This window comes from Rhinoderma darwinii, chromosome 8, assembly GCF_050947455.1.
Source record: "Rhinoderma darwinii isolate aRhiDar2 chromosome 8, aRhiDar2.hap1, whole genome shotgun sequence".
NCBI lineage: Eukaryota > Metazoa > Chordata > Amphibia > Anura > Rhinodermatidae > Rhinoderma > Rhinoderma darwinii.
In genome coordinates this window covers 99,198,453-99,217,176 of record NC_134694.1, presented here as the reverse complement: position 1 = coordinate 99,217,176, position 18,724 = coordinate 99,198,453, and the positions used below count along the sequence as shown (strand labels likewise).

Below are 18,724 nucleotides of genomic sequence, written 5' to 3'. Positions count from 1 at the left end.
GAAAAAAAAATCCCCAGGGACCAAGAAATGTGGTCCTGAAGACTGAAAAGTGGTCAGTGATAGGAGATCACTGACCAAAAAACGTGGGTAGAACTCAAAGAGGAAGGGAACAGGAGTGGGTAGTGGATGGGGTGGTGGGAAGCAAAAAAAACGTTGTTTTAGAAACTTTTTTTCACTTTTTTTCACTTCTTTTCTCTCTGACTCTCTGCTCACAACCGATCTCAACGCCTCGCTAACTCCAACAGGGCGTTCAGGGCGGTTGCAGCAGGATGTGAGGTCAGAGAGAGGAAGTGACGAGAATGATCGCTGCTATTGGCTAGTTACTCACTGACTAGCCAATAGCGGCGATCGGCGAGGCGGGACCATAGTAAATGGTCCCGGCCCATTATGCTGTGATAGCATGCTGTCAGAAACAGCAGCTATCACAGCTCAGGAACGCCGGGCTCGAGCACTGCTGTGCTGAATGAGACCGATCGCTGCTATTGGCTAGTTACTCACTGACTAGCCAATAGCGGCGATCGGCGAGGCGGGACCATAGTAAATGGTCCCGTCCCATTATGCCGTGATAGCCTGCTGTCAGAAACAGCAGCTATCACAGCGCATGAACGCGCCGGGCGCGCGCACCGCTGTTCTAACTGCAAGACGTACTATTACGGCACGGAGCGCGAACGATAGAGCTGCCATGACGTAATAGTACGTCAAGGAGCGGGAAGGGGCTAATACTAAACTAACCAGTTAAATTTTCAAAATTGGCTAAACTAACTATTTTTTTTTGTTTCTTTTTTTTCTTTTTATATTTTTTTTTTTGTTTTATGTTTTATATAGAAAAAAATGAAAAAAAAATCCCCAGGGACCAAGAAATGTGGTCCTGAAGACTGAAAAGTGGTCAGTGATAGGAGATCACTGACCAAAAAACGTGGGTAGAACTCAAAGAGGAAGGGAACAGGAGTGGGTAGTGGATGGGGTGGTGGGAAGCAAAAAAAACGTTGTTTTAGAAACTTTTTTTCACTTTTTTTCACTTCTTTTCTCTCTGACTCTCTGCTCACAACCGATCTCAACGCCTCGCTAACTCCAACAGGGCGTTCAGGGCGGTTGCAGCAGGATGTGAGGTCAGAGAGAGGAAGTGACGAGAATGATCGCTGCTATTGGCTAGTTACTCACTGACTAGCCAATAGCGGCGATCGGCGAGGCGGGACCATAGTAAATGGTCCCGGCCCATTATGCTGTGATAGCATGCTGTCAGAAACAGCAGCTATCACAGCTCAGGAACGCCGGGCTCGAGCACTGCTGTGCTGAATGAGACCGATCGCTGCTATTGGCTAGTTACTCACTGACTAGCCAATAGCGGCGATCGGCGAGGCGGGACCATAGTAAATGGTCCCGTCCCATTATGCCGTGATAGCCTGCTGTCAGAAACAGCAGCTATCACAGCGCATGAACGCGCCGGGCGCGCGCACCGCTGTTCTAACTGCAAGACGTACTATTACGGCATGGAGCGCGAACGATAGAGCTGCCATGACGTATTAGTACGTCAAGGAGCGGGAAGGGGTTAAACCTAATTTCCCACCTAACTGCCCAAGTCGCCAACTTATCCAAATCCAATTTGAACATAATACTGTCCTCTTCTGTGTTAATTACTTTACACAGTTTAGTATCGGTAAAACTTTATCTTTTTCTCCACAAGTTCTCTACAAGGTCATTTAAAAATATATTAACCCTTTAGTGACTGGCCTATTTTGGCCCTTATTGGACAAGCAATTTTTAAATTTTTTCATCGCCGCATTCAAAAATCGATTACTTTTTATTTTTCCGTCATAGTTTTATGAGGGCTTGTTTTTTTGCATGATGAGTTTTATTTTTCAATAACACCCCTTTTGAGGTGCAAATAGTTTATTGATTAACCTCTATTAACTTTTTTGGGAGAATGGAAAAAAAACTAAAATTTTGCCACTATGTTTTGCATTTTAAATTCACGTGTTGCCTGTGCAGCATAAATAACATGTTAACTTTATTTTATGGGTTGATACAATTACTGTAATACCAAATATTTATCTTTTTTTATGTTTTACTACTTTTGTGCAATAAAAGCGCTTTCAAAAGAAAAAAAATTGTTTGCATCATCGCATTACAAAAATCATACACCATACAAAAACCATAACGTTTATTTTCTTTGTCGAAGTAGCCATATGTGGACTTGTTTTTTTTGTGGGATGAAATGTAATTTTCATTAACACCCTTTTGGGGCATATGATTATTGATTAACTTTTATTATTTTTTGGGGGAAGGGGGATGAAAAAAAAGTCATACAGTCATAGCAGACCTTCGGGGCCTTTGTTAGGCCCCCAGCTGCCATGGCAATCCATCAGCGTCCCATGAGTGCATTTGCGTGCCTCTAATGGCTGACAGAGGAAGCCAGTCTCTCTGAAAACAACTATCTACTGCTGCATCCAAGGGGTTGAACGGCCACCATCGGAGGAAACCCAGATCACGGCCATTAGAGCAGGAGCCAGGCTCTCATCAGACAGCTGAGCACCGCTCCTCCTGGCACGGGACACCTGTCCTGGGCTAAGTCTGACTGGCATTTTAAAAACAACAGTTCCCAGTTCTGACCCATTTGGAACTAGTACAGGTGACCCAATCTAAATGTCTAAAAATAGGTATGATTGGTGTGGGTCCGACACCTGGACCCCACACCCATCAGCTGTTCCAGCTGCCTTCGGGCACCGGATGTCAGTGTTGGATGCAGATGGCTCTGGTCACAGTATAGTGTCCGTGATGCAGTACTGCAGCTCTTCTTCAATTCAAGTGAAAAGAAGCAGAGTTGCAGTATTGCACCATGGCCACTATACAGTGTACAGAGATATCTGCTTCCAACACTAGCCACTGCATAACATCCAGTGCCAGGAGGCAGCCGGAGCAGCTGATCGGTTCGGGGTCTGCGTGTTGGACTCCCACCGATCATATACTGATGACTTATCCTGTGGACAACCCTTTCGGGAGCCAGTCCACATAAGATAAAACACATTTGCTAATTTACTAAAAATTATTGTTGTTACTCTTTGAGAATATAATGTTTTCACAGTTGGTGAAATAACAGCAGATGTATGTGTTTCATGGAGAGTGTTTTATATAAGCAAAGTGTGATATCGAGTATGAAGGAAAACTCACAGTTCACATTGTACAAATTGCATTTACCTGCTCATAGTAACCTATGTGGTTTGTGCAAGACATTCGTTCTGCTGTGATCTTTTTGAAATTTGTTGAAAATCTGAAACAAACTTGATTTAAAGTTTCTGGATCTAGGACAAATAAATCTGAGCACGGCATGTACAGAAAATAATAATTGCTTTTCACTTTGCATCATAAATGTGATTTTCTTTGCTTTGAAATACTCAGCTTTGGAGATCGTATTTTCATATTGTCTGTGTAGACTTGAAAGCAGAAGGGGAATAATTATCTATACACCTATAAACAGACATGATTTCTTATATAATGAAATTCAACTTAGTTGTGTCTTCAGTCCGTATTTCAAGTCTTAATGTCAAGCAGATATATTTTAAATTGGTCTTGCTATGGAGGGGGAAACCAACACAGGGCCCTTCAGTCTTGTGTGGCAAAACCAAGCACCATAATGGGGGGGGGGGGGGGCATTTTCATTTTTGCTGTGGGGATTCCTGTTTTATATGTATGTCATTGGAAGTTGCCAAGGAATTATGTGACCATATAAAAGTACAATGTCATGATCGGTGTGCATTAATACAGGTCATGGAATTCCTGAAGAATTCTTAGAATATGGCTCAAGTGTTAGTTGACTAGAAACACTTATATAGGAATGTTATGTTTGAGTCTTTTTAGACTTCATCAGCCCAGAGCTGGGATATGATAATCTACTCAAGATGCTGTTTATATACTGTATCTTTCAGACTATAAGACGCAGTTTTTAGCAAGAATAAATCTTTCTAAACAGTCCCTGCGTCTTATAGTCGGCAGTCAAGGGACCTGGCAGCTTAACCCCTTCCCGACCCTTGATGTGCCGGCACATCATGGAGCGGGGAGGAGATGATGTATGGAGCGGAGCGGGCTCACGCGCTGAGCCCGCTCCATACACTGCAGGTGTCAGCTTCTGACACTCTGCCCTAGTGGACGGGAACAGCGATGGCGCTGTTCCTGGCCATTAAACGAGTTAAATGCCGCTGTCAATAGCGGCCGCGGCATTTATAGTGGTTTTCCCATGGAGGACATTTATGACATATCCACAGGATATGTCATAAATGTCAGATAGATGCGGGTCCCACATCTGGGACCCGTATCTATTTCTAGAACAGGGTCCCCTAAACCCCGTTCTAGCTTACCCGGCTCCGCTGTCTTCCGGACACTTCCTGGTTACATGGTCGAGTTACGGAAACAGCGTAACTTGCTGAGCTACGCAGTTTCCGTAACTCCCATAGAACTGAATAGTAGTTACGGAAACAGCATAGCTTGCTACGCTGCTTCTGTAACTGCCATTCACTAATATGGGAGTTACGGAAACCGCATAGCTCAACGAGTTACGCTGTTTCCGTAACTCATCCATGTATTGCAGTGTATTGTACCAGTGATCTAATGATCGCTGGTTCAAGTCCCTTAGTAATAAAATGTGTGTAAAAAAAAAAAAGTTAGATCAATTTCCAGAAGTGTAAAAAAAATTTAAAAGTTAAAAAGAAAACAGTTTTCCCATTTTTCCCCAAGCTCAATGTAAAAATAATAAAAAAAATTGTTATTGCTGCGTCCGTAAAAGTCCCAAACTATTACAATATAGCATTATTTGACTCACACAGTGAACGGCGTAATTTTTTTAAAATTGAAAACCCAAGAATCGCTGTCTTTTGGTCACCATAGCGCTAAAAAGAATGAAATAAAAAGTGCTAAAAAAAATCATATGTACCAAAAAAATGGTGCTCATAAAAACTACAGCTCGTCCCTCAAAAAATAAGCCCTCACACCGCTCAAACGATGGAAAAATATAAGTTATGGCTCTCAGAATGTGGTAAAACTGAACAATTTTTTTTTTTTTAACCAATAGTATTTTTTTCTTTCTAAGAGTAGGAAAATATGAATTTTTTTCCTATTTTCTGTTGTCTAAAACCTGGGTGCGTCTTATAGTCAGGTGCGTCTTATAGTTCGAAAAATACGGTATTCTCCTTGGAATACTGATTCACTTTGGGGAGAAATTTTTATTTTGCAAAATTATATTTGGTTGGTTGGGCCAAAAATTGTTTCAGAACAGTCAAAACCATCTCTGAATGCATCTATTTCGGTATTTCAATTGCGTTATTTCTATGACATCTTTCATACTGTAGAAAACAGCCAAAAACTGAATGTCTTTGGTTCGAAAGTACATGAGTCCTGCTTGATTCCTTCTAAAGTGAGAAACTGATTTACAGTAGGCTACATTCACACGAGCATGACAGATTAACACACGTAAAAAACGTGCATAAATCTGTTCGTCTGCATTGCGTTTTTGCATCAGTGTGCTTTGCGTGTGGCATGTGTTTTTCACGCACTTGCAAGCGCTTCTTTTTTTTTTCAATGTAATTGATGCGTGAAACAAGGACTGCACACGGATGTGTGTCCATGTGCTGTCCATCGTTTTCATGCCCCCCCTGACTTCAATGGGTGACTAGGTACGTGAAAACACACCAATATAGGACATGCAGTGAGTTTCACGCAACGGACAAACACTGTGTGAAAAACCACGCATGTGTGAATGGCCCAATTGAAATCAATGGGTCCGCGTGCTGTGCGTTGTTTCAACGCACAGCACACGGACAAGAATTACGCTCATCTGAATGAGCCCTAAATGTTACCATGAAATTAAATTTTGGAGGCGATTGTCTTTACCTTAGAGAGAAAAGTTGCAGTTAAAGGGCAGTTATTGAAGTTGAATAACAAATGTCTTATAATTTACAGTAGGGGGAACATTATCTCATAGATAAAGGACATAAGTGATATAATATAAGCAATAAAGTTAAACATGCTACAATCGGGAAAAAAAAATCGAAACAATTAAAATGTGTTTAAAAAGTATTGATGAAAAGTCCGAAAAGAGTCATAGTATTTTCTATATGTTTTCTAAAATAAAATAAAAAATAGAAAATAATGTAAAGATGAAAAAGAGGAAAGAGGATTAAGTCATGGATTTCTATACATAGTCATGTGAATAAAATTCAATTGTTTCAGGTTACTGAAATGTAATACTAAACTTAGCGATAATAGGTTTTTAGTTCAAACAATATTAAGTAACCAATTTAGGATTGAATTAAACTTGAATGTTGAATTAAGCAGTAAACACTGTGAAAGTAATACATTTTGACTATAGTTGGCCATATACGATAGCTGGCGGCCAAACAATCATTCAGCCGACAGCTCCTCCTTCTGACTTGGCCAAGCATGCATGTGTTTTCACTAGGGAGAAAGTGACTGCCAAACTCCTCTAGCAGCGGATTATCTGCTAACGAACAAAAGGATCGAGCATTTTGAAATTCAACATGCCGACCCTGCTCTTCCATGAAAATCTACCGTCGGGGAAGAGTCGGTACGTCGCCAATCACATTAGATGCTTGGCCGGTTCTACTGAAAACGGCTAGTGTATAGCCAGCTTAAAGGTCCTTTTACACTAGCCAACATAGAACGTGATAACGAGGGCCGATAATTTTTGGCGCCCGTTTTCTCCTTTCAGAAGGAGCGATGATTGGTTATGTATGGGAAAGATCGTTACTACGATCGTTCGTCCCCATACATTTGACATCGTATCGGCATCATGTCTCCCTGTTTATACAGGTTGATGTGCTCCTGTCAATGATAATATGTATTGCTGCATGAACTATACGATCAGCTGATGAATGAGAGTTTGCTCGTTCATCATTGCTCATTGTCATGTTTACACAGGGCAAGGATCGGGAATAAGCATTCATATGCCTGATCATTGACCCGAGCAAAAGGACCTTAAGAGGAGCCCTCAAAGCGATTACTCTTTATTTTATTTGCATTATTTTCTACAAAATAATTTAAATGAGACATAAAATTTAAATAAACATATTATAAATGTGAGTGATTAGAATAATTATCTAAAAATCACAGCAACATGCATGGAATTGTAAAAACTATTTTCTTATAAACAATTCGATAGATCAGATAATAATAATTTATTGAAAAAAAAAATTAAGGAGACTGAGACCATGAATAATAATAAGAATAATAAGAATAATTTTAATTATTATTATTATTATCATAATCATCATGCTGATCCTTTTTCCAGTGAGGAAAAATAAGATGATGATGATGATGACGACAATGAACTTAAAGAAGAAAAATATTTTAATACATTTTATTATTAATAATAATAATAATTATACAAATTTATTTTTAGACATAGAATTTAACATTGTATTAAAAAAAATAATTGGTCTGTGTAGCCTGACAGCAGTTAACGAAAAAGGTTTTGTTTGTCTAAGGGAGAAAGTCGGAGAACCCACTGAGATTTCTTAGCCTCATGAACATGATAGTTGTGAAAGGAGGCTAATATAATAAAATACATGAAATATGGATGGCTTTGTCTACATATAGATCTGTATTTATGTCGGTGTTAAGTCTTTATTTAATTTTTTTATGCTTTTATGTTGTTTTCGTCTTGTCTATTTTCAGCTATATTTTCTTTTGTATGACAGATGCAAACAGTGATCCATAATACAGATGCCATATGAATGTAAAATATGTAACTGTATTTTGAATCACTTTTTTTAGGTTATTGATTTCTATGGGGAGATTTCGGCCATCATACAACATCTGATAGAGCATGCTTCATATTGAGTTATATGGATTCAGTATAGAAATATAGCTTTCGAAACATAAGATTATGTGCATTACTCCATTGACTAACATCGCGTATGATAAATAGGATTGTGAGGCCTTGGAGAACATACAGTAAACAGACGTTATCCAGCGCTTTAACACTAGACTGAATTCATTTATTCACCTCATATCAACAATGCTCAAATGCTATGAAAACTTTTGAAGTATTTTTCTTTTATAAACTGTGTATAATTTTATTTGGAACAATTTATAAATAGTTTTTTTATAATAAAAAAAAATCATTTTTTCGTTTTTGAGATACCGCTTCCTGTATACATAGAAGCTGTATCTTGCCGTCTTAGCCAAATCCGTCAGGTCAGCAGGACTGATGGCTTAGGTAAGCGGTGGTCTTGCGTGTCTCTAACACGTATTAGTTCATGAACTTATATGTGATCGATAACAGCTGCATCCTGCGTATTTGACCATCGCTCACCAAAACCATCAGTCCTGATGACCTGACAAGTTCGGCTTTGACTGTAAGATACAGATTCTATGTATGCAGGATACATAGAAACTGTATCTGAAAAAGCTAAATACATTTTTCATAAAAACCTATTTAAAAATTGTTCCAAATTAAATTATACCGTTTTATTAAGAAAATTAAGGAAAATCGACTTCAAAGGTTTACTAAGACCTTAAGCAATATTACTTCCAAATTACAATTAAAAATAAGAAAGTCTTAAGTTATTTGTTTTGGTTGCTGATTCACAATGTTGGCCCATTTACAGATATGCTATACAGCCGCAAGTATTTACCTTAACTACTTGAATACATAATTTGTTAAATGTGTTCTTTTCATAACATTTTAGTATAAGAATTTATTGTTGAAGCCTTTTAAATGTGAATTTTTTAAATACAATTCAGAATACAATTAGATATAATAATTGTTTTATAAAATAAAATAGTACTTACCATATTCAAAAATAATTAAAAATATTTTTCATATTTTGGTAAAATATAGAGAACAATTTTCAGTGAATTCATTGATTTGATAACTTGTTTGCAGTAGATTAGAATGCACAGGATATCACACTACAGGGAGGAAGTTACTTTATTATAAAAGGTTGATCTTCTTCTGTTAAAGTAAACTTTGTCATGTGCTCTGTTAAAGAGGTATTCCAGTCTCCAACATTTTCACCTATTCACTGGAAAGGTGAAAAATGCTAGATTGGTGGGGTCAGACCGCTGGGACCTCTACCTTACACTACAATGGGGGGAAGCCAGTTCCCCCGTTTCCCCCAGCCGCAAAACAGCAGCTGAGTGGAGTTTGAATGGAGCGATTGACGGGCATGCGCGGTGCCGCTCCATTCAATGTCTGTGGGGCTGATGGAAACAGCCAAGCACTTTCCCTAAGCCAAGAAGATTAGAGGGACTTACATTGCAAAAAATGGATGTCATTGACATCTATTGATTAGAGAGGGTAACCCTGAAGTGCAAAAAACTTTATCACTGAGGGTCTGCCATTGCAAACTCTATAGTTACCTTCTAGAAGGCAATCTGAGGTATGAAATGAGATTATCAAAACATATCCTTTAAAGCAGTAACAATGGAAAACAAAACATGATATTATGCCTTACCACCTAACCAACAACTAACCTAAATCTTTGTAAGTGGCTAAGTGGCAGAGACAGTAGTAAGCATTTTCAACAAGGAATAATGTATATAGTATATTTTTGACTTATTTTGAGCTATTCCATTTTGCTATCCTATAGCGTAGTAAATAAAAAAATTATTACAAATAAACTGAAAACCTACAGATCAAAATATATATAAAATAGCAAGGCTGTGCATACTATAGTGGCTGCCATTGGTTTCTATGGGGCCCCTGGAGTGAGGGGTTCTATCCAAGACGGTCTCATCCACATTTTACTGGGGGGTAAGAACCTGCATAGGCTTGTGGACTGAACAGGTGCTGAGCTGTTAGCAATCAAGTCATAAAAATTGGATGCGGGCACCAGGCCCCTTATTTTCTTTGTGTGCCACCATGAAAAGGTGACTTTGTTCCAATGATACATGTGGTAGCAACTTTCTGAAAATCAAATAAATCCCTAACATAAGCCATTACTCGAACAATCTCTGCATGAGGCAACACAGCTTTCTTCCACTTAGGAAAATAGTCAAAAATTTACTATAAGAAATAATAATTTAAGAGAAAAATTCCTAAACCGGTTCAATGGTCATGACAAAGTTGCATGCTATCGCTACTCCCAGACTGACAATGTTGCTATGTAGCCCTGTAGGAATGGAAGTTGCAATGCGGAGACAATAATGGGACTAAATTATAAGCAACTCTGGTAATGGAACTGTCAATTTTTTTAAAGATTTTTTTTTTAAATATTCAGTTCTTAGAAATCTTATACAGTTCATCCAAAAATAATTTGTTCTTATGTGTAAATACATTTCTTCTGAAGGTTTAATCTATAACAATAAAAAATACAGTAGCCTTTATGAATCCTTGATAAGATGCTGAAAATCAATTCTGGTTAATTTACTACATTAAGCCCTGGGGATTTGCATCACATACATCTGCACTAGATGCTTAGAATTCAAAGAAAATAAAATCAGAACCAGTAGTGAAAAAGAGCAGGTGTTATACGATTACAAAGTATAATTATTCTACTTAATTAAATGGTGAAACGTTCTATAAAATTATAGACCTTCTAAGATGTGTTTAGCATTGAGGATCAACTCTACTAAGTACAAGGAAAATTCTAGAAAGAGGACAAATAAAAAACACAACCTGCGTTCTCCGTATCTTACAACTATCATTTCCTCTTGCCCTTTGTCAACAGCACCACTGAGCAATCATCCTGCCCCCCCCCCCCAATTTCATCTTTTAAAGGCCCTCAAATGAAGTTCAGCAACTCAAAGAGGTTGAGGGGTGCTTTGTTTTGTTTTTTGTGCAAAGTTTGCTCTTGAGTCACTTGGCTTTTCTTGCACAAAACAAATGGCACCATTTTCAGCATTTAAGGTGCTTATCCATTTAGTGCCAGTGTGTCCTGAATTCAGGATTTCCACCCTGCTCATATGCTATGATCTCTTCTAGGAATACATAGGCAAAACACACTGTACCATTAAGGGTATGTTCACACGCAGTGTTTACAGACGTAATTCGGGCGTTTTACGCCTCAAAAAACGCCCCTAATACGCCTACAAACATCTGCCCATTGCTTTCAATGGGTTTTACGGTGTTCTGTTCCCACGAGCCCTAATTTTACGCGTTGCTGTCAAAATACGGCGCGTAAAAAGACGCCCGCGAAAAATAAGTGCATGTCACTTCTTGGGACGTTTTTGGAGCTGTTTTTCATTGACTCCATTGAAAAACAGCTCCAATAACGGCCGTAAAATACGCCACGAAAAACGCGAGTTGCTACAAAAACGTCTGAAAATAAGGCGCTGTTTTCGCCTGAAAACAGCTCCGTATTTTCAGACGTTTTTGGTCACTGCGTGTGAGCATACCCTTACTGTTCCCTCTATCCCCCTCTAAAAAAATCTTTTTAATTTGGTAGTATTTTTAACCATCATTTCCTTTGCTACACTCTACATGCAGCATTCCAGTTTATTTAATCTATTACATAGGCAGACCACACTAATTTCCCTGCTCTACACACTCGATAATCCAGTTTCTTTTTTTATCTGTGACACAGGCAGAGCACAGGCAGAGCACACACACACACACACACACGCACACGCAGACGCACACACACACACACACACACACACACACACACACACGGCACTGCAATGCACACACCAAACAAGGACACATTGAAGCAAAACATTATAAAAAAAAATAGTTTTTTCTTCATGCTAGAAACACTGCAAATTACTTTAAAATACAGATGTAGCCAAGTTATGTTGACTCTGTTAACTTGCTGCAGCGTGATATCACACAACAAAAGCCATTGAAAAGACTTTGGAAAGGTCAAGCTAAAGTTTCTTGACACTGTAGTTAATGTGTTAAGTCAAGTTAAAGATGGTACATCGGTAGCTATTAACATAATTTCTTATTTTATGTATAAAAATTATTAGTAGGTCAACCCTTTAGGAGTAATTTGAGTGCTGTCTACAATCATCATTCCAGGTTTTTATTATTCTGTGTTTGAGCACATGCCAAATAAAAAAATAAGTACTCTCAGGAGTACACGCACCATCCACGTTTTTTTTTTTTTTTTGTCTCTTACACAAACAGTGTTTTGCTATGCTGTGCAGGTAAAAAAAAAATCCATCAATGACACAAGTGTTATTTTGTTCCTTCACCCACAGATCATGAGAACAATAGGTCCCTCAGAAGCTTGCCTACTGCTAATCAAATGTGATTGATCAATAATTTGCCCTAAAATGATTATTGATCTGATAAGACACAATTAAATATTTTTGGGTAACTCTTTGCATCTGATTATTACCATCTTATAAAGTCATGGCATATCGCTAGGATATTCCATTACTTTATGATTGGTGCCTTTGGGACCCCCACCAATCCTGAGAATGAATGGGCCGCAGCACTGATTTAGTGCTGTGTCCCCTATTTAGTTTTTCCTGCACAGAGGAGCCCTCGGTCCCAGGCTTTGCAGTGAACTGCAGCCGGCCCAATTGACTTGTAATGGAACTTGCTGCAGCAGCTGTGCAGAGGAAAAGAACTGAAGGTGATTAAGCTCTAAATTCGTGCTGCGGCCCCTTCATTTACAGTATTGGTGCATGTTGGCTAGAGTTTGTACCCCCGCCAATCATTAAGTCATGGGATATCCTAACAATATGCCAACACTTTATAAAAGGGAATAACTTTTTTAAGGTTGGTTATACATAAGTTTATTAAAGATCTTTTGGAAAAGACTTTCCAGTTCTCACAAGATGAGATACAATCCTATCCCTGTCTCTAAATTTACCTCTCATAGCCTTACAATGTAGTCATTTTTGTTATGACTTTCTCTTGTTTTTCTACTGTATGTAGCATTAAGCAGAGTAGTGAATACCGGTTATTACTCGCTCTGATTCATGATAATGGTTGCATTTCAAGATTATACTTCTAAGCATATAATTATATTTATAAAAATACCATTACTATGATTATATTCAGATTATACAAAGTTAACAAGAGCTCTATAAAGAAGAGTTAAAGAGGCTCTGTCACCAGATTTTGCAACCCCTATCTGCTATTGCAGCAGATAGGCGCTGCAATGTAGATTACAGTAACGTTTTTATTTTAAAAAAACGAGCATTTTTGGCCAAGTTATGACCATTTTTGTAGTTATGCAAATGAGGCTTGCAAAAGTCCAAGTGGGTGTGTTTAAAAGTACAAGTCCAAGTGGGTGTGTATTATGTGCGTACATCGGGGCGTTTTTAATACTTTTACTAGCTGGGCGCTCTGATGAGAAGTAACATCCTCTTCTCTTCAGAACGCCCAGCTTGTGACAGTGCAGATCTGTGACGTCACTCACAGGTCCTGCATCGTGACGGCCACATCGGCACCAGAGGCTACAGTTGATTCTGCAGCAGCATCAGCGTTTGCAGGTAAGTCGATCTTACCTGCAAACGCTGATGCTGCTGCAGAATCAACTGTAGCCTCTGCTGCCGATGTGGCCGTCACGATGCAGGACCTGTGAGTGACGTCACAGATCTGCACTGTCACAAGCTGGGCGTTCTGAAGAGAAGAGGATGTTACTTCTCTTCACAGCGCCCAGCTAGTAAAAGTATTAAAAACGCCCCGATGTACGCACCTAATACACGCCCACTTGGACTTGTACTTTTAAACACACCCACTTGGACTTTTGCAAGCCTCATTTGCATAATTACAAAAATGGTCATAACTTGGCCAAAAATGCTCGTTTTTTAAAAATAAAAACGTTACTGTAATCTACATTGCAGCGCCTATCTGCTGCAATAGCAGATAGGGGTTGCAAAATCTGGTGACAGAGCCTCTTTAAGGATATCTTTGCATTGGTCAATAGAGTTAGAAGCAAACAATATAGATATTATAATTATATATATATATATATATAATATATACACTACCGTTCAAAAGTTTGGGGTCACACAGGCAATTTTGCGTTTTCCATGAAAACTCACACTTATATTTATCAAATGAGTTGAAAAATGACTAGAAAATACAGTCAAGACATTGACAAGGTTAGAAATAATGATTTTTATTTGAAATAATAATTTTCTCCTTCAAACTTTGCTTTCGTCAAAGAATGCTCCATTTGCAGCAATTACAGCATTGCAGACCTTTGGCATTCTAGCTGTTAATTTGCTCAGGTAATCGGGAGAAATTTCACCCCATGCTTTACAGAAGCCCCTCCCACAAGTTGGATTGGCTTGATGGGCACTTCTTGCGTACCATACGGTCAAGCTGCTCCCACAATTTCTCTATGGGGTTGAGATCTGGTGACTGCGCTGGCCACTCCATTACAGATAGAATACCAGTTGCCTGCTTCTTCCCTAAATAGTTCTTGCATAATTTGGAGGTGTGCTTTGGGTCATTGTCCTGTTGTAGGATGAAATTGGCTCCAATCAAGCGCTGTCCACAGGGTATGGCATGGCGTTGCAAAATGGAGTGTTAGCCTTCCTTATTCAAAATCCCTTTTACCTTGTACAAATCTCCCTCTTTACCAGCACCAAAGCAATCCCAGACCATCACATTACCTCCACCATGCTTGACAGATGGCGTCAGGCACTCTTCCAGCATCTTTTCAGTTGTTCTGCATCTCACAAATGTTCTTCTGTGTGATCCAAACACCTCAAACTTCAATTCATCTGTCCATAACACTTTTTTCCAATCTTCCTCTGTCCAATGTCTGTGTGCTTTTGCCCATATTAATCTTTTCCTTTTATTAGCCAGTCTCAGATATGGCTTTTTCTTTGCCACTCTGCCCTAAAGGCCAGCATCCCGGAGTCGCCTCTTCACTGTAGACTTTGACACTGGCGTTTTGCGGGTACTATTTAATGAGGCTGCCAGTTGAGGACCTGTGAGGCGTCTATTTCTCAAACTAGAGACTCTAATGTACTTGTCTTGTTGCTCAGTTGTGCAGCGGGGCCTCCCACTTCTCTTTCTACTCTGGCAAGAGCCTGTGTGTGCGCTGTCCTCTGAAGGGAGTAGTACACACCTTTGTAGGAAATCTTCAGTTTCTTGGCAATTTCTCGCATGGAATAGCCTTCATTTCTAAGAACAAGAATAGACTGTCGAGTTTCACATGAAAGCTCTCTTTTTCTAGCCATTTTGAGAGTTTAATCGAACCCACAAATGTAATGCTCCAGATTCTCAACTAGCTCAAAGGAAGGTCAGTTTTATAGCTCCTCTAAACAGCAAAACTGTTTATAATTGTGCAAGGGATTTCAAGTGTTTTCTAATCATCCATTAGCCTTATAACACAGTTGGCAAACACAATGTACCATTAGAACACTGGAGTGATGGTTGCTGGAAATGGGCCTCTATACACCTATGTAGATATTGCATTAAAAACCAGACGTTTGCAGCTAGAATAGTCATTTAGCACATTAACAATGTATAGAGTGTATTTCTGATTAATTTAATGTTATCTTCATTTAAAAAAACTGTGCTTTTCTTTCAAAAATAAGGAAATTTCTAAGTGACCCTAAACTTTTGAACGGTAGTATATATATATATATATATATATATATATATATTATAACATAAAATAATAATAGTAGGAATTCTCTTTGTGTTTTTCAGGATGCTTGACCAGAGAATGAAGTGGACACTGCAGACACTTTTGTCATTCTGGGTCAAAAGTCAGTTATCATCTAACTATCAACACAGCAATAAGACTTGGATCATTATGGAAAATCTAATTTTTTGTTCCGTCATCAGGGAACAATACCTAGCATTGCTGCCCACATGTCTTGATCAGAAATTAAATATTTCCCCAAAGCACAATCCAAAATAGTTATCTTCAGATGATGAGTACTGTTAGCGGCACAGGGATGTTAATCAGCCTGACAACAGTATCGGTTACTCTAGACATCAATATATACAATGGACTGATGGCCTGGCATATTAACAGCAATGTGACTTTAAATCAGAGTATGCCCACATTGCATCCCAGAAATGCATCTGAAGAGGAAGGACTATCCCACCCATCATTTGACAAGAACTGGCCTGCCCTTTTGACATTGATCATCATTATTTTAACAATAGGAGGAAATATTCTTGTCATTATGGCTGTATCTTTGGAAAAGAAGCTTCAGAATGCGACCAACTTCTTCCTCATGTCTCTGGCTGTGGCAGATATGCTGGTGGGAATTTTAGTCATGCCTGTTTCCCTGATAACAATTCTGTATGGTAAGTAAACTTTTCTGTATTTGTGGTCCACATAATGCTATATTCTAAATTCACGTTTTCATCAGAAATTTTCACATGAATGGAATATACTCCATTAACCGTCATTTGATTTTCTTTGTCTTTTATGATGGAACATGATGTTCTAAGATTAGTAGAAGTAGTGAAAATCCATGGATTTCAAGTGATTGTTTTGCTTGAAAATATTACCAATCACAAAGAACGTTGCTGGTAGAGATTGTCCTGCTCAGCTGGAATTGTCTGAATTTAGAGTTGAGTGTCTGGGATTTTATGAGCTTAGACCTTTCAACTTTACAGTGTGATTCCGTTGAACTAGCTGTAGAATAAAATGGAATAATATTGTATATTCTGGACACAGGGACGTAAGAAGATATAACAGTTATTGATTCATTTGGATACATAAAGTTATTAGTTAAGGAGTTGCATTTGAAGTACAAAAAAATCATATAACGCATTTAAATTAAAAACAAATTAAATATGTAATTTTCTACAGATTGTGTATTAGATTTTGTATATTCATTTAAATATGACAGATAGCAAAAAATAATAAACAAGTAATGATTAATTTTACTACTTCCTGGATATTTAAATTGAAGAAATTGGAAGATCACCTCTAAAATACTGTATATATCTTAGAGGGGTTTTATGAAACTAAGGCCTCACTCACACGAGCGTGGCGTTTTTGCACACGCAAAATCCACTTAACAGCTCCGTGGGGCAGCAGCGTATGATGCACGGCTGCGTGCTTTTCGCGCAGCCGCCATCATAATGACACTCCATTTGGATGTTTGTAAACAGAAAAACACGTGGTGCTTTTCTGTTTTCATTCATCCTTTTGACAGCTGTTGAGCGAATCACGCTTGTCCCACGGAAGTGCTTCCGTGCGACATGCGTGGTTTTCACGCACCCATTGACTTCAATGGGTGCGTGATTCGCGCAAAACGCACAAAGAACGGACATGTCGTGACTTTTTTTCAGCGGACTCACGCTGAGTAAAAATCACGGACATGTCTGCACGGCCCCATAGACTAATATAGGACCGTGCAAATCACGCGCGTTGCATGGACGTTTTTCCCGTTCATCTGAATAAAGCCTAAAGCATTGATGGCCTATCCTAATAGCGCAATTCATACCAATAAACAGCACACTCCTTGCTAGTATTCATTAAGAAATTGTCAAGAATTCCAGCAGCTACCTCCAGTCCAGACCCATTCATACTACAGTTTGATGAAGTACCTGCAAGTTGGAAATTTTGCACATTTTTGACACTAGAGCACCTAATAAAGTCTACACTTTGTTGTATCACAAAAAGCGAGTGCTGTTCAGTGCATCTTTTGTTTAACATCCTAAGAGCAAATGGAAAGCGCTTGTGAGACCATTCCTTTAAGACTTCAAAAATTGTCTGTGCCACAAGAGCCCTACATATTAGTTAGACACACCTTTTTAAAACTAACAAAATCGGGTATTGGTAATTACCAATAACTTCCTTGGATCGGTTTAGGTATCGGCACCTCTGAGCTTCTCTAAGTGATTCATATGTAAAGATATTACAAAATGCTTCGCTATTAATAGTAGATTTTCTGTTTATTTTTTACGGCAGAGTGGGGTACGTTAAAGTGGCCTTCAGATAATCTTAGTAATATCATTTTCTTTTTGTTGAGTGACTTTCCAGTAGAGAACAATTTATAAGATTTATATTAGCCTTTATTGATGTGGGACTATAACTCGATAAAATGGTGCACTTAATTCAAAGAGGTTTGGCATCTACACTATAACAGATGACTGATCTGTAAATGTCTTTTTGAGTGTTAATTTTTTTTTTATCAATGTGAGGACTTAAAGGGTTTTTCGGGATATTTAAAAGACAGGCTGCAGGCAGGGAATATGCTAAAAGAACAAAATAAGTAATACTCACCTGGTAAATCCCCACTGGTCCGTTTACTTTTACAGGAAGTGATGACATTCCGTTCAAACCTTGTGGCAACTGCATCCAATCGCTGGCCTCAGCGTTGATTTCAGCAAGAACGGCCCATCATCACTGAAGCCAGTGATTGACTGCAGCGATCACATGGATGAAATGGGACGTCATAACTTCCTGTAAAAGTATACAGCCCAGTGTTGCAGCGGAGGGAGACTCACCTGGTGAGTATTACTTATTTTGTTGTTTTAGTACATCCACTATCTGCAGCGTGTTTTTAAATGTCCCAGACCTTTTAAATAGTGCATATTACACTGATATTTTAGGAGTGGTTTAATCTTCTGTTTATATTTTAAAAAAAGTTATCATTTGGTCATTATAGGTTTATTAAGTATTAGTATTATTATTATTATTATTTTCAGTTATCCCATTACAAATGGCAGTGTAAATATATTTTAGTTAGGCAGAAAAATTTTGATTTGATTTGATCTGCTTTAATTTTTGTGTGAGCACATCTATCCTTTATGAAATTCTTCTACAAGGTTACTGTCATTAAATCACATGAGCTTTTAAGAATAGGGGAGTTCTTTTGAAGTCAT

At 38.5% G+C, this 18,724-nt stretch overlaps 1 protein-coding gene across 2 annotated transcripts in view; it reads left to right on the top strand.

Moving 5' to 3' along the window:
• HTR2C (5-hydroxytryptamine receptor 2C) overlaps positions 1-18,724 on the top strand; it is a 384,624-nt gene that overhangs the window by 274,654 nt on the left and 91,246 nt on the right. For both annotated transcript variants that reach the window (XM_075834402.1, XM_075834401.1), the window contains one exon: positions 15,581-16,189. In XM_075834402.1, the coding sequence (XP_075690517.1) occupies positions 15,805-16,189 (385 nt within the window). In that variant the 5' untranslated portion in view covers positions 15,581-15,804. The remainder of the gene's footprint in view (positions 1-15,580; positions 16,190-18,724) is intronic.